Consider the following 17,143-nt stretch of genomic DNA (forward strand, 5'->3'; position numbering starts at 1 on the left):
ACTCATCAATTACACAGAGCTGGTGGGAAGAAAGGTTAGGGCTACATAATAAAAGGTAATAAGCAGGAACAGCGCCACCTAATGGATTCTACACTGGTAAAAATGGTTTCCACTATATCCTAAAGTCTAAACAGTCTGGTATGTTTTCTTTGTACTCTAGAAACAGGTTTTATGTTCTGTAGAGAATTAGGGTATGGCTTTACTCACACAATGACCTCAATTATGCAGTGCAAAAATCATCGCAAAACCCTTCGCATTTCTAAGCGAACTTTGCTCAAAATTGGATAACAACATAAAGCTTCAAAACACACTTTTGCCCCATGAATGCGATAAGCAGGACAAACACACAGTGCTCACACAGATTTGATGAACTGTTTTGCTGCACTTTTTTCAGGGATGTCAGAACAGCAAGAGGTGTAGTCAGCAAACAAAACAGAAGTATTTACAATTTCCCGCAACCCTGATTCTGACTAAACACTTTTCGTCCAATAATCGGCTCAATCAGCTGACATACGACCACTCGTTCAAAAGTCGGGTCAGTGTGTGCAGTGACACGATGGTCGAAAGTCTGCCCAAATGGACGATTGTCGCCTCATTTGGTTGGTCGTACCGTTTAATATTTTCTTTCCAATCTCGTTTCCGTTGTGTAGTGTGTATAAACTTCCGACCGATCCACAACAGTGAGTACGAAATTACAGTCATTGTTCACGACAACATGGCTGTAAAAAGTCGCTAAAGGGACGTCCGCTCTTCCCTTTATCGTCCTAAACAAGCCTAGTGTGTATGCAGTCCATGGGCCGAGCGATCGGACCATCGATCGCATGTAAAATCACTCGGCATAAAAAGTTGGTTGAAATTTCTGTAGTGTGTACCCAGCTTTAGTCACCGGCCACCTTGTTCAGCATCGGTCGACCCGCGCACAACACAACACCAGCTATTTATGCTTTTTCCCCGACATGAACCAACTATTAAACCAAAAATTAATCGCACCCATGTCTTCCACCTGTGTGCAACGGAGTGCAAGTGATTAACTCTGTCTGCAACATGGGTCTGCAGACTCAGAGAAAGACTCTCTTTTAACAATCCGTGGCAAACTGCCCTTTTTGCAACATGCAATAGAACCGACCCGACCCCCCCTCATGATTATTTTAAGCCACAGGCCTATACCGAGCAAAATTTTAAACTGAAAAGTTTTATTTAATGAAACAGCTGGTACACCCTGTTCGGCCACTTAGGTACAAGTGTAACTTTAATTAATGTACGTGAACGGTGTTCTGTCTTGATTTTTTATTTTGTTGAAGTTAAATTAAATTGTTGAATTGGGAAATAATTGCCAATCATGGGAGCACAGCAATGTGTTTCGGGTGAAATAAGTCACATTCGGAGGTATATAATAGTTCACCGGGGACCTACTCTCTCGACGTCCGATTCGTGTATCCTGCCAGAGGGCCCAGTGATGCCGATTCGTCCGCTACAAAAGCCCCCGCTCAGAAGCATCGCCACCCCTGCCCACAATTTTGCTGTGGCGCCCCTTGATTGCGACTTACTCCCCTGCGTCTACCTCAAGAACCACTTTAGTCCATTAAATATAATCCAAAATAACATTAACTGTATACGTATATAATAAAACATGAAACTAAATTAAAAATATATTTTTTAACAAAATTTAAATACACACGGAGTAGCTTCGTATAAACTTACTTAGATTACAGGGGTAATTTTAATACATTTACACAAATTAGGGGGAAACTAGTATAAACACACTTCAGGGTGTACTTGGAAAACAGTTACCATCGTACATGATAACGTTGAAAAACCCTCGCCTATTTGTGTTCCAAACAAATTCCATCTCTCCTTTGAAACTTGATCATTTCAGTTATATTACGAACTCTCGCCAGCGACTTACAACATCCATATAATCAACACCGTAGTACAGGAATTGTCTACAATATGTTTATTACAAATAGGACTCATTGTTCCCCGTTATATAGCTGTGGCGAGACCGGGACTATAATCTGAGTTGAGGGGACTACAGACTTCAACCAGATTGGGTTACGTACTCTAAATAATGTGTCTTCCAAGCATGAGAGTGACAGACAATGCTGACGGATTAAGGGTAAATGCAGTTTGTTTGTTAGTGTAAATGCCCACAAGATGTATACACAAAACTGAATTTAAAGGGCAAATAGGTGGGAGGGATTTGGCTAATTAATGCCCCATCAACACTAATCCCCCTACTTGGCAGACACCTAGCATATTCTACAGGCTCAATGCTATAGTCATATCTTCATTAACTAAACAAAATACTTTTATTCAATCATTGAAAAACTATTGTTGACTCAAAAGGCATAACCTACTCTGTACTGTAGATTCATTATGAAAAGCCCACCGTTGTTGTATACAGTTCACGGAGCTCTGTGCTGACTTCTAATATTCTTATATTTCAAAACAGGAAGTTCAGTGTTCCTTGAAATACACGGGTAGTCGTTTTAGACACAGAAGGCAAAAGATTTTTGATGGGCAGTGTGAAGATATGTAGGGCCTGACTCATTAAGGAAAGTTAAGAAAATAAATGAGTAGGTTTTCTTAGGCTGGGTACACACTAGATGTTTTTCATCTGATCTTCTTGCCAATCAGCCGACATACAACCGTTTGGTCAGATATTGTGTGAGTGTGTATAGTGACACGATGATCTAAAGTCGTTCTAAAGTGCCGATCATCGTTTCATTTGGTTGGTCGTACTGTTTAATACTTTCCGACCCATCACCGACCGATCATGTAGTGTGTATACACTCATCATGCTCACGATCTCCATAGAGGTTACAGAGTCGGGCTCTTTTCAGCCGATGCTGGCGATGAATGTCCTGGTGAATAAATGTAGAGAGCGCTGTAGAAGGAATAATTCATTTGATCGTTCTGAGACAGAATGTTTAGTTTCAGAGTCACAGAAGCTAACGAAATTCATTAGGACATGTGGATAGTTATAACAAGGCGGTTTTAATCAGTGTGACAATGTGACAATAATGAATGAATGAATATTGTGTTGTCATTCTCTGAAGACTAAACGACCAGATGAAGAGCACAGATCTGAAGGTAAATCGTATCAGTGTGTAATCATGAATCGGCTGCTGATCGGGACTTTTAGTCGTTGGTAAAATCGTTAATGATATCACTTCGGGGGAAATTTTCTGCAGTGTGTACCCCACAATTTCATTGTTAAAGCACTTTGAGGATCATGAGATTTCTGTCCTGTTCTCTGTGTTGTTGTGTGCTGGATGATTCGCTGAACAGCACAGTGTGAGACATATATAATACTACATATAGCATTACCAGCCATTAAACATCCTACTGCACTGGCCTGTGAGAATCTCCTGCTCCCGTATATGAATATACTCAGTTCTGAAAATCTCACTCTCTGTATTTCTGTACGTTATTATTAGTTCTTCTATATAAAGCAATTTGTATTTTAGGTTTTGCCGCCCTTTAAAGTAATAAGCATTGATCTGGAGTGTGCAAAGATCTGCCTGTAAAATACAATTCCAGCTTAACATCCACATCATAAGCTTTCAGCAGAGGACGAGGAAAGCAGCTTCTACAGTGTTCCGTCTGCTTGTGATGAGATTCCGAGGTCCGAGGCTGGATCAGTTCTAGTGATGTAGGTACAATGACCAAATATGGACGGTTGTGGAACGAGAATAATGCCTGAGAATGATAATATTGAACCTGATACTACATTTGTATTATGATTATATATACCCATCAGTGCCGTAATTAGAAATTTTAGTGCACTGGGCGAGACAGGACACCGGCGCCCCCCATCTAAGTGGGAGTGTCAATCGTCGAGTGGGCGTGGTCAACCTACTGTAGGGGCGTGGCTAGCACTTTCTAAGTTCTAGACTGCACTGAAACCCCTCCCTTCCCATTCTTCACGGTCTGGCTTTGTAAGGATCTTTATGTAATAAGCCTCCATAGAATCAAAGTACTTTAATGCAGCTATCACATGCTAGCTGTATAAAAAATGAATTGGTTATTGAAATAAAACTCACTGAAACAAATTAAAACATATTATATATATATATATATATATATATTTTTTATAATATTAGACAAGTGCTAAAGGTATCCTCTTTTGCATTAGTTAAATTAACATAATTTTAGGAGTGCTAACGACTTGAGAACGTTTGTTTTAAGAGAACAGAATTTAAAATTTTGTTTTGTGAATTCCACTGGGAAAAAAATAAAATAACTTTCAATGTGCATTCATATGGATTCCCTATCATTTTTCTTTGTGGCAGTTACTATAGATGACGGCGGACAAGTCTGTATAGAAGAAAACAGTCTCATACTCTTATCTGGGTGGGAATCTGCGGAGACTTGTGTGAGCTGCCCTGTATTTGCTTTTCTAATTATCCCTCAATTGAGCTTTGAAAGTCTGGGAGGGATCACTATCCCCCCAGCCCACAGGCAGCATTTAACAAAAGCAATTTATCAGCAAAGTGATCAAATGTGTAAGGAAAGCTAGTAAGTATCGGACCCCATAGGAAAGGTTCCACTACCTGTCGTGTCGCTACGGCGATAGCACTAAAGTCTATAACCCGGAATCTGGAACCTCCAACTTTGAGTTCCGGAATGTATCCTTAATATTGTACTCTGAGAACAATTACTACAAGAGGGAGCCTGAGCCACACGTGTGCCCTGTTTATTAGCCGATGCAATTATCAGGAGTTGTTCCTGCAAGTAAATTAAACTGAAGTTGTTCAGACACATTATCCCACATTCTTGAAGACCACAAGAATGAATGTTATTAGCTCTGTCAATAAGATCTTTCTTATAGAGAGGTCAAAGACAATAGCCCCATTCACGTAATAGATTGCTAAACTATGTTAAACAAATTTTTGCTTGAAAATTAAAAACAAAACATCGTTTAAAAAGGGGCAATGTCATAGTATCCACCAAGAGCGAAAAGATTATGATAATGGGATATGGCTAATTGTAGCAGATTGTGCTGAAAAGTTTACATCAGGGATAAATCAGACATAGTTATATAGAAAAAATTGTTAAAAACAGTAATTGTTGATTAAAACAAGGTCGTTTTGTTTTACATCTATCTTTTTCATAAGCTGACAAATGGATTAACATATAAATATTAATGATGTGTAAAGTGCATCCAATGATTATTTACAGAGGTGTAAGCTTCATTCACTCTATTGGTACATAAGGAAACATGTCAGATGATAGTGATTATAACATTTAAAATTAACAAGTTAGGAGCTGCAGTATATATAGAAAAGCATTTAAGACCACAATTATTGCATCACTGACAAGAGTCCCCACATCACTACTCTGTGCTGCTGGGGACCCTGCTCCTTCCACTATATAACTCTCAGTCTGTGGCTTCCTGCTGCCTCCATTCCCCTCCTCACATCATGTCACTGCCCCTGTCACATGCAGCCCTGTCCTCACTAACACATCACTCATCTCCTGATACACTCTGTGCTGCTGGAGGACCCTGCTCCTTCCACTATATAACTCTCAGTCTGTGGCTTCCTGCTGCCTCCATTCCCCTCCTCACATCATGTCACTGCCCCTGTCACATGCAGCCCTGTCCTCACTAACACATCACTCATCTCCTGATATACTCTGTGCTGCTGGGGACCCTGCTCCTTCCACTATATAACTCTCAGTCTGTGGCTTCCTGCTGCCTCCATTCCCCTCCTCACATCATGTCACTGCCCCTGTCACATGCAGCTCTGTCCTCACCAACAAATCACTCATCTCCTGATATACTCTGTGCTGCTGGGGACCCTGCTCCTTACACTATATAACCCTCAGTCTGTGGCTTCCTGCTGCCTCCATTCTCCTCCTCACATCATGTCACTGCCCCTGTCACATGCAGCCCTGTCCTCACTAACACATCACTCATCTCCTGATATACTCTGTGCTGCTGGGGACCCTGCTCCTTACACTATATAACTCTCAGTCTGTGGCTTCCCGCTGCCTCCATTCCCCTCCTCACATCATGTCACTGCCCCTGTCACATGCAGCTCTGTCCTCACTGACACAATTACACCAGAGTACAGAACACAGCCTCATCCCTGTAATACTCTGTGCTGCCATTATCAATCTGATAGCCAACATGTTGCTTTATCTATGCTCACTTAAAAACTGGGGAAACACAGGACCTTAGGGAGAACGCACTTAAAAATGGTTTATATTCAATAAATAAATTGCTTTTGTCTTTTCCTTTTTGAATAAAAGTAATTAAAGAGTTTAATCTTCCCACTAAAACTGAAGAAGTGGCACAAATTTGCTTATGTTCTAAGAAGAAAAGACAATATACACTGATTAGCCTCAGCATTAATACCACCTGCCTATTATTGTGTAGGTCCCTTCGTGCAGACAAAACAGCTCTGACCCGTCAAGGAATGGACTCCACAAGAGCTCTGAAGGTGTCCTGTGGTACCAAGACGTTAGCAGCAGATCCCGTTAGTTGCGAGGTGGGGTCTCCATGGCTCGGACTTGTTTTTCCAGATAATCCCACAGATGCTCCATCAAATTGAGATTTGAGGAATTTGGAGGCCAAGTCAACACCTTGAACTCTTTGTCATGTTCCTCAAACCATTCCTGCACAATTTTTGCAGTGTGACCAGGCGCATTATCCTGCTGAAAGAGGCCACTGACATCAGGGAATACCGTTACCACGAAGGGGTGTACTTGGTCTGCAGCAATGTTTAGGCAGGTGGTACGTGTCAAAGTAACATCCACATGAATGCCAGGACCCAAGGTTTCCCAGCAGTACATTGCCCAGAGCATCACACTGCCTCCGCCAGCTGCCTTCTTCCCATAGTGCATCCTGGTGCCATCTCTTCCCCTGGTTAATGATGCACGCTCACCCAACCGTCCATATGATGTAAAAGAAAACATCAGACCAGACCACCTTCTTCCATTCATCATCATCTATTCATTTATATAGCGCCACTAATTCCGCAGCGCTGTACAGAGAACTCATTCACATCAGTCCCTGTCCCATTGGAGCTTACACTCTAAAACCCCTAACATACACACAGTCAGACCAAGAGAGACTAAGGGCAATTTAATAGCAGCCAATTAACCTACCAGTATATTTTTGGAGTGTGGAAGGAAACCGGAGCACCCGGAAGAAACGCACACAAGCACGGGGAGAACATACAAACTCCTCACAGATAAGGCCATGGTTGGAAATCGAACTCATGACCCCAGTGCTGTGAGGCAGAAGTGTTAACCACTGAGCCACCGTACCGCTCCTTTGCTCCAGTTCTGGCAGTCACGTGCCCATTGTAGGTAGTGGACAGGGGTCAGCATGGGCTCTCTGGTCGGTCTGTGGCTACGCAGACCCATACGCAGCAAGCTGCGATGCACTGTGTGTTCTGACACCTTCCTATCATAACCAGCATTAACTTTTCCAGCAATTTGTGCTACAGTAGCTCTTCTGTGGGATTGGGCCAGACGCCCAGCCTTCGCTCCTCACGCGCATCAATGATTCTGGGCGCCCATGATCCTGTCACCGGTTCACTGGTTGTTCTTCCTTGGACCACTCTTGGTAGGTACTACCCGCTGCATACTGGTAGCACCCCACAAGACCTGCCGTTTTGGTGATGCTTGTCAAAGTCTCCCAGATCCTTACGCTTGCCCATTTTCCTGCTTCCAACACATCAACTTCAAGAACTGACTGTTCACTAGCTGCCTAATATATCCCACCCCATTATATGTCCCTGTCAGTGTAACAAGATAATCAATGTTATTCACGTCACTTGTCAGTGGCTTTATTGTTGTGGCTGATTGGTGTATAGATAATGATATAGATACTACACTGTATATAGACACTGATAGAGATACTATAATGTATATAGATAATGATATAGATACTACACTGTATATAGATACTGATAGAGATACTATACTGTATATAGGCACTGATAGAGATACTATACTGTATATAGATAATGATATAGATACTACACTGTATATAGATACTGATAGAGATACTATACTGTATATAGGCACTGATAGAGATACTATACTGTATATAGATACTGATATAGATACTACACTGTATATAGATACTGATATAGATACTACACTGTATATAGATACTATACTGCATATAGATACTGATATAGATACTACACTGTATATAGATACTGATATAGATACTACACTGTATATAGATACTATACTGCATATAGATACTGATATAGATACTACACTGTATATAGATACTGATATAGATACTACACTGTATATAGATACTATACTGCATATAGATACTGATAGAGATACTATACTGTATATAGATACTATACTGTATATAGGCACTGATAGAGATACTACACTGTATATAGATACTGATAGAGATTCTATACTGTATATAGATACTATACTGTATATAGATACTGATATAGATACTACACTGTATATAGATACTATACTGTATATAGATACTGATATAGATACTACACTGTATATAGATACTGATAGAGATTCTATACTGTATATAGACACTGATAGAGATACTATACTGTATATAGATACTGCCTTACCTGTGCTATATAGAGTTGTTTACCTATGTGTACCTTTCCTGTTAAGATATAATAGTAAAAATATAAAATATATTCCTTCATATCCTTGTTTGCATTTAAGGGGATTTACTCTCCACCATTTACCTATCAGACAGATTTTCTTAACATTGGGGGTATCCAGGGGCCGGCTGTCAATTTTTAGTCTGGACGGCAAAACATGGATCACAGCCTATTAGAAGAAAAAAACGCAGGTAGCCCAGTGACTCGGACCACGGTAGCCCAGTGACTCGGACCACGGTAGCCCAGTGACTCGGACCACGGTAGCCCAGTGACTCGGACCACGTTAGCCCAGTGACTCGGACCACGTTAGCCCAGTGACTCGGACCACGGTAGCCCAGTGACTCGGACCACGGTAGCCCAGTGACTCGGACCACGGTAGCCCAGTGACTCGGACCACGGTAGCCCAGTGACTCGGACCACGGTAGCCCAGTGACCCGGCACAAGGTGCCCACTATGTGGTTTCCCCCCTAGAACACCACTAGGACGCTGGTCCTCAGACATGGCGACACTTCAGCGCACCCAGCGTCACTTATATCACAAGAAATAACAATAGAAATGTTTTTGTTTACATGATTTTTCAATTATTGTTGGTGGACAAGTGAGAAGGAAGAGATGGGGCTCCTGGGGGACAATGATAAGGGGGGTTATGGTGCCTCATCTGGGGAGCGTAGGAGACACAGCTGTCTGGTGCAGCGGGGAAAGAGCGGTGCGTACGGTGCAGACAGATACTAGAGGGTTGTAGGAGACGTAACTGAGATCATTGTCCTGAATTATAGTTCATTATAGTCCTCAGCTTGTGGCTTAATACTAAAGATAGATAGACAGATATGAGATAGATAGATAGATAGATAGATAGATATGAGATAGATAGATAGATAGATAGATAGATAGATAGATAGATATGAGATAGATAGATAGATAGATAGATAGATAGATATGAGATAGATAGATAGATAGATAGATAGATAGATAGATATATAGATAGATAGATAGCTATGAGATATCAGAGAGATAGATAGATAGATAGATAGATAGATAGATAGATATGAGATAGATAGATAGATAGATAGATAGATAGATAGATAGATATGAGATAGATAGATAGATAGATAGATAGATAGATAGATAGATATGAGATAGATAGATAGATAGATAAATAGATAGATATGAGATAGATAGATAGATAGATAGATAGATAGATAGATAGATAGATAGATATGAGATAGAGAGATAGATAGATAGATAGATAGATAGATAGATAGATAGATAAATAGATAGATATGAGATAGATAGATAGATAGATAGATAGATATGAGATAGATAGATAGATAGATAGATAGTTATGAGATAGATAGATAGATAGATAGATAGATAGATAGATATGAGATAGATAGATAGATAGATAGATAGATAGATAGATAGATAGATATGAGATAGATAGATAGATAGATAGATAGATAGTTATGAGATAGATAGATAGATAGATAGATAGATAGATATGAGATAGATAGATAGATAGATAGATAGATAGATAGATAGATAGATAGATAGATATAGATATGAGAGAGATAGATAGATAGATAGATAGATAGATAGATATGAGATAGATAGATAGATAGATAGATAGATATAGATATGAGAGAGATAGATAGATAGATATAGATATGAGAGAGATAGATAGATAGATAGATAGATAGATAGATAGATAGATATAGATATGAGAGAGCTAGATAGATAGATAGATAGATATAGATATGAGAGATAGATAGATAGGATAGATATAGATATGAGAGAGGTAGATAGATAGATATATATATAGATATCAGAGAGATAGATAGGAGATAGATAGATATAGATATGAGATAGATAGATAGATAGATAGATAGATAGATAGATAGATAGATAGATATAGATATGAGATAGATAGATAGATAGATAGATAGATAGATATAGATATGAGAGAGATAGATAGATAGATAGATAGATAGATAGATAGATAGATAGATAGGTAGATAGATAGATAGATAGATATAGATATGAGAGAGATAGATAGATAGATAGATAGTTATGAGATAGATAGATAGATAGATAGATAGATAGATAGATAGATAGATAGATATGAGATAGATATGAGATAGATAGATGATAGATAGGATAGATAGATATAGATATGAGAGAGAGTTATGAGATAGATAGATAGATAGATAGATATGAGATAGATAGATAGATAGATAGATATGAGATAAATAGATAGATAGATGATAGATAGATAGATAGATAGATAGATATGAGATAGATAGATATGAGATAAATAGATAGATAGATAGATATAGATATGAGATACATAGATAGATTTGAGATACATATAGATAGAATATACTAGACAGTGTCAATAGAATTAAACTTAAAAATTAAGTGAACTATAATTATAATTTGAATTATTTTGTTAGCCTTTACATTAAAGAGGATAAAAACAATACAAGCCAGTAGACATATGCAAAAACGCAACATAATTGATTATAATAAATTAAAATACACCATAAATGTATACGACTTTGCCCGTACTATCAAGTCTTTTTATAAAGTGAAATATTATTATTATATTTTTAATGTAAGAGTTTGAATGCAGCAATAACACACTGTAACATTTTTTTGCTTTTGTTATTTAAAGATCATATCTACTGTGTCCTAAAGCTCCCCTCCTTATAATTGGTAGCTATTTAGTTTACATTGTCAGGCAGAAATAGGTTTGATTACAAAACTTGTTAATAAACAGATAACAGTATATATTTTAATAAATATTTTTTTTTGTTCCTAAATGCTTATAAATATGGAATCACTTTTAACAGTGTATTATGGAAACAAAGCATCATTTAAAAAAGTCAGTGATTTTGCTGCAGCTTTTAAACAACAGTTTTGTGCAATTTATTTATTTTAAATAGAAGTGCAAACAAAACCTTGGATTACATTCTATTAATCAATCAGACAAACTATATTATTACAGTGCATCATGCTCTCTGTTTCATGTATATAAAAATATTTAATTGTGTATCTCAAGACAAAAACTAATTTGGACAGCTGTAGAGATATCGGCATTTCTGTGGCTAAAATCCAGACGCGGCCTCATTATACATATTGATAATTCCACTAGTCCTAACCCGTGAGCTTCCCGCTTGTAACATTGTGTAAATAATATTTGCTTTCATTATGCAAGTGGCAATATACACCTACAAAATGATATAATCAGCAAAAGCAACAGCTACACAATTTATGTCACAAACGTTATCCTGAATTTGAAAACACAGTAAAAGTGAAGCAACAAGAAAAAAAAAAAGCATAAACAATCCGCGCACTGTTGCACCGTATCTAATTTATATTGTTATGACTGACGCCTGCTCCGAATGGTTCCCACAAGAAGCCCCTAATTTGCTAATCTCACGCATGGCAGAGCCTAAATGGCAACAGGTGTGAAAGCCAGACTAGCAAGCTAGTAAGGTAGTAAGCTAGTAAGGTAGCAGGAGTTGGCTGAAAAGTCTTTTTTTTTTTTTTTTTTTGCAGGAATGAAAAAAAAAAATAAATTAAATTAAAAAGCGAAGGCGGACAATCTGCATCACCTACCGTGTACGGCTGCATGGGGTCACTTATATAAAGCATCTTAGTCTTCTTGCAGAACAAATGCAAAATGGAATTGTCCCAGCAGATTAGTCATGGGGTCAGTAGAGTAGACTGTAGGGTAGGTAAGAATGAGACATAGAGATGCCGCACAGGTGCACAGCACAGCGTATGTGCCTTAGAGGATGCTGTGGTACATGTAAGGAGTGTTATATTATTTATTTTTTTTACTTTATGTTTTTTTTTTTTCTCATCTCCCTTGGTTCTGTCAACTAGCTGCATCCAACAACAAACTTGGCCCCTCCCCCTTTCCCTTTCCTCATGACTATTCATTAAACCACCAGGCAGGCCCAGGCTTGTCCGGTGTTGTATTGGACTATACCAAGTGTCCCACTGAGGGGGGGGGGGGGGGGGGAGAGGGAGGAGGAGGCGACGGGGTTCCTTCTTTCTTATTAAACTCAATGTATTTTAATTCTACAAAAGCAGCATTCTGCCAAACACCAAAGCAACCACGTAATAATTGCCAAACTGCAACTCGAACTAAACTGCATCAGCGACGACTTAAAAGGATATTTACACCTTGCTTAGAGAGGCTACGGTCACCGGTCGCTCGGCCCAGGACTGTTATCGTTACGGTGGAATCAATAGGTTTCATCTCCAAGCCAAGATCAGGGAGACGTAGAGTTTACCTCTATAATACAATAAGACCTTTAGCTAATTTTATGCTTAACAGTTTATTATTACTCTGTTGACATACAGTGTTTGCTAAGGCATTAAAAGGACTCTTGTAAGGTTTTGCAAACATAAATAGAAGTGTTTGCAATAAATACGGAATACCTTATATCAAACACTAACAACTATCATATTATTGGTGCATAAATGTATAGAAAAAGAGTAATTACCTATCATTAGGGTTTTGCACACGGGAAACTATCAATATCATCACCATTTATTTCTAGAGCGCCACTAATTCCGCAGCGCTGTACAGAGAACTCATTCACATCAGTCCCTGCCCCATTGGGGCTTACAATCTAAATTCCCTAATACACACACACACAGACAGAGAAGGAGAGACTAGGGTCAATTTGATAGCAGCCAATTAACCTACCAGTATGTTTTTGGAGTGTGGGAGGAAACCGGAGCACCCGGAGGAAACCCACGCGCACACACACAGGGAGAACATACAAACTCCACACAGATAAGGCCATGGACGGGAATTGAACTCATGACCCCAGTGCTGTGAGGCAGAAGTGCTAACCAATGAGCCACTGTGCACTCCCAAAATTTTATCATTTAAAGTTTTGGGAAGAGTTCACCCTACATGAACAATGCAATTGTGGACAATGTGCCACTGATTTTACCTCACCACCACTACCAAGATTCAAATTATAAATGGTGCACCATACAGATTAGGAACAGATACTGAGAATTGCATCCAGAATACAGAACAGGAGAAGTGGTACTGTGCAAACAAATTACCGATCAGACAATGAGAACAATTTAAGCAAAACGGAAAACCAAGAATCATCCCAAGCAAAACATATCCCAAATAAATGTGGATACCAAGGATCATCCCTGGCAATAAAAAGAGGAAGAGAAGTTGTACTGTGAAGTCAGACAATGTCACCAAATATTCATTCAATTTGCAGAAAGGGAAGAATGATACTGAGCACTTGTACTTACATATATGAAACATGATTAGAATAGATACATTAACATTTGAAAGGAGTTCAAATGTAGATGGCAAGTACTAAAAAACAGGGACATTGCCAGTTCATAACACTTAAACAAAAATAAAAAGGAGGACGGCAAAGCACTGATAGCTGGTAATCAGTCTTGTATACAACCTTTTAGTCTTATACGTAACCTAGACAGCAATGTGTATTTAGCAGCTAAAATGTAGAACTGCAAATTAGGGAGAGGGTGAGCAAACAATACAGTGATTAATATGCAGCAATAACATGTATATATGTTGTTGACCGGATAATGGATTTTGAAGACATTCTCAAGGAGAAGATTTTTGCTTCCATATCTTCCAGCTACCACCATCACAACTGAGATACAATGTAACTACGAGTGAAAGAAGACACACTTGTTTACACATGGAGTTGGTGTAATTATAAGGACAGTTATTCCTTTGTTTCCATATAATTGGAGACCTCAGCAACAGAGACAATCTGTCAGCAGCAATATCATCATAGTAACAATAATACACAGCACCCTACAAGCTGCAGGCGACATAAACATGACACTTCTGTGTCCAAGATCAAGGTGCCAATGCAAATCTTATAGATATGAATCTGCATATAACATTGGGCTGGACTTATCCCGCGTCCCGGTTCATCAACGTGCCTAAAAAAAATTAACTTCTGCAGACAATGCTGAGACCAATGGATGTACATCTGCCCTTACTCACGTTGTGTCCTCTTACACAACATATTAAAATGTATACAGTATATATATATATATATATTGTACACATACTATTGTGTGTTCATGTTTGCCTAGTAAATGGGAAGGATTGGGATTGGAGGTCTCGTCTTGGCAGCCCCCAGTAATTAAATCCCCAGAATGCCGTCACAGTAAGAATGTCACAGCTTAGGGTGTCATAGAGCAGCAGTCGGAGGCTTGGCTTGGCCTATAATTAGTATTCCACTCTCCACCTGATCCTTCTGTCTTACTTTTGCCAAAATTAACAACAAAGCCACCGCGGAGTTAGGAAGCCAAGCGGGAGAGGGGAGGCGGGGGGGGGGGGGGGGGGGGTCTTGTTCACAGAGGAAAAGGAGGGTGACACTGAGATGTGTCCAAATCATTATATTTATACAGTGATATTATATATACAACTGTAGCAGATGAGTTATAATATATAATAATAATATATATATATATATATATTATACACACACACACACACACACATAGTGCTTTTTTGTAAGAACCTCACTTCACGTAGCCAATCACTGTACACACACCCACACTCATCAGTAGTGTAATGAAACATAACGGTCACCACCTGTAGTAAGCACTCAGCGCACGACCACACGACCAATCACAAGCTGAGCAGCGCCACAAGCTGAGCAGCGCCACAAGCTGAGCAGCGCCATCACAACCCGCGCGGACGATGTACGCATGCACTGGACTGGACACACAAGCAGCCCGCGTGCACCGCTATAATGATTTTGCCACTGGTAGGATGTACTGGATGTAAAACATATGTAAAGCAATATACACAACTTGAGCAAAGGGGATCAGGGGGGAAGCTTTGCTCCTGCGCACACTGACTTCCTGTCACTAAGCTTAATGAGTAACACTCCTTGAATATGACCCCCGACTATTGGGAGACCTCCCGGATCCCTGTTGAGCCTCTCAATCTGCTGACTTGCACATGCGTGTGCTCCGGGGTCATGAGGGATACAGTGGGGCTATGGACACACTGCTGATCCCGGCTCTCCTGGTCCTGGGCTCCTATGGCAGCACACAGGTGGCCGTGTGGATCCTGGTGGTCAGCCTGGCCAAGATCTGTAAGGATGTGTGCGAGATCTGTGCCTGGACCAGTAACCATCCATCAAGCTGCTCTATCTCACTGATGTCAACTGGTACCCACGTGCCTTCCGCTAACTATACCCTTCATACGCTGTACCGTGCCCTCTCACTGTACCCTTCATACTCTGCACAGTGCCCTCTCACTGCACCCTTCACACGCTGTACAGTGCCCTCTCACTGTACCCTTCACACTCTGCACTGTGTCCTCTCACTGCACCCTTCATACGCTGCACCGTGCCCTCTCACTGTACCCTTCATACTCTGCACCGTGCCCTCTCACTGTACCCTTCACACTCTGCACTGTGTCCTCTCACTGCACCCTTCATACGCTGCACCGTGCCCTCTCACTGTACCCTTCATACTCTGCACCGTGCCCTCTCACTGTACCCTTCATACTCTGCACTGTGTCCTCTCACTGCACCCTTCATACGCTGTACCGTGCCCTCTCACTGTACCCTTCATACTCTGCACCGTGCCATCTCACTGCACCCTTCATACGCTGCACCGTGCCCTCTCACTGTACCCTTCATACGCTGCACCGTGCCCTCTCACTGTACCCTTCACACTCTGCACTGTGTCCTCTCGCTGTACCCTTCATACGCTGTACTGTGCCCTCTCACTGTACCGTTCACAGGTTGCACAGTGCCCTCTCGCTGTACCCTTCATACTCTGCACTGTGTCCTCTCACTGTACCCTTTATACTCTGCACCGTGCCCTCTCACTGTACCCTTCATACGCTGCACCGTGCCCTCTCACTGTACCCTTCATACTCTGCACCGTGCCCTCTCACTGTACCCTTCACACTCTGCACTGTGTCCTCTCACTGCACCCTTCATACGCTGCACCGTGCCCTCTCACTGTACCCTTCATACTCTGCACCGTGCCCTCTCACTGTACCCTTCACACTCTGCACTGTGTCCTCTCACTGCACCCTTCATACGCTGTACCGTGCCCTCTCACTGTACCCTTCATACTCTGCACTGTGTCCTCTCACTGCACCCTTCATACGCTGCACCGTGCCCTCTCGCTGTACCCTTCATACGCTGCACCGTGCCCTCTCACTGTACCCTTCACACTCTGCACTGTGTCCTCTCGCTGTACCCTTCATACGCTGTACTGTGCCCTCTCACTGTACCGTTCACAGGTTGCACAGTGCCCTCTCGCTGTACCCTTCATACTCTGCACTGTGTCCTCTCACTGTACCCTTTATACTCTGCACCGTGCCCTCTCACTGTACCCTTCATACGCTGCACCGTGCCCTCTCACTGTACCCCTCATACTCTGCACCGTGCCATCTCACTGTACCCCTTATACTCTGCACCGTGCCCTCTCACTGTACCCTTCATACGCTGCACCGTGCCCTCTCACTG

At 40.9% G+C, this 17,143-nt stretch overlaps 1 protein-coding gene across 4 annotated transcripts in view; it reads right to left on the reverse strand.

The window, feature by feature from the left end:
- Positions 1-17,143, reverse strand: part of LOC142107027 (tumor protein p73-like) — a 119,002-nt gene that overhangs the window by 57,895 nt on the left and 43,964 nt on the right. Inside the window, exon 1 of one of the 4 annotated variants that reach the window (XM_075190153.1) lies at positions 12,237-12,361. The exons of the other annotated variants lie outside the window; for them this stretch is intronic. Within the exon in view, the coding sequence (XP_075046254.1) occupies positions 12,237-12,272 (36 nt within the window). The 5' untranslated portion in view covers positions 12,273-12,361. Of the gene's footprint in view, positions 1-12,236; positions 12,362-17,143 lie in introns of those variants that run through there. 4 annotated transcript variants of the gene reach the window in all.

Source organism: Mixophyes fleayi, chromosome 11 (genome assembly GCF_038048845.1).
Source record: "Mixophyes fleayi isolate aMixFle1 chromosome 11, aMixFle1.hap1, whole genome shotgun sequence".
In the NCBI taxonomy this organism is placed as follows: domain Eukaryota; kingdom Metazoa; phylum Chordata; class Amphibia; order Anura; family Limnodynastidae; genus Mixophyes; species Mixophyes fleayi.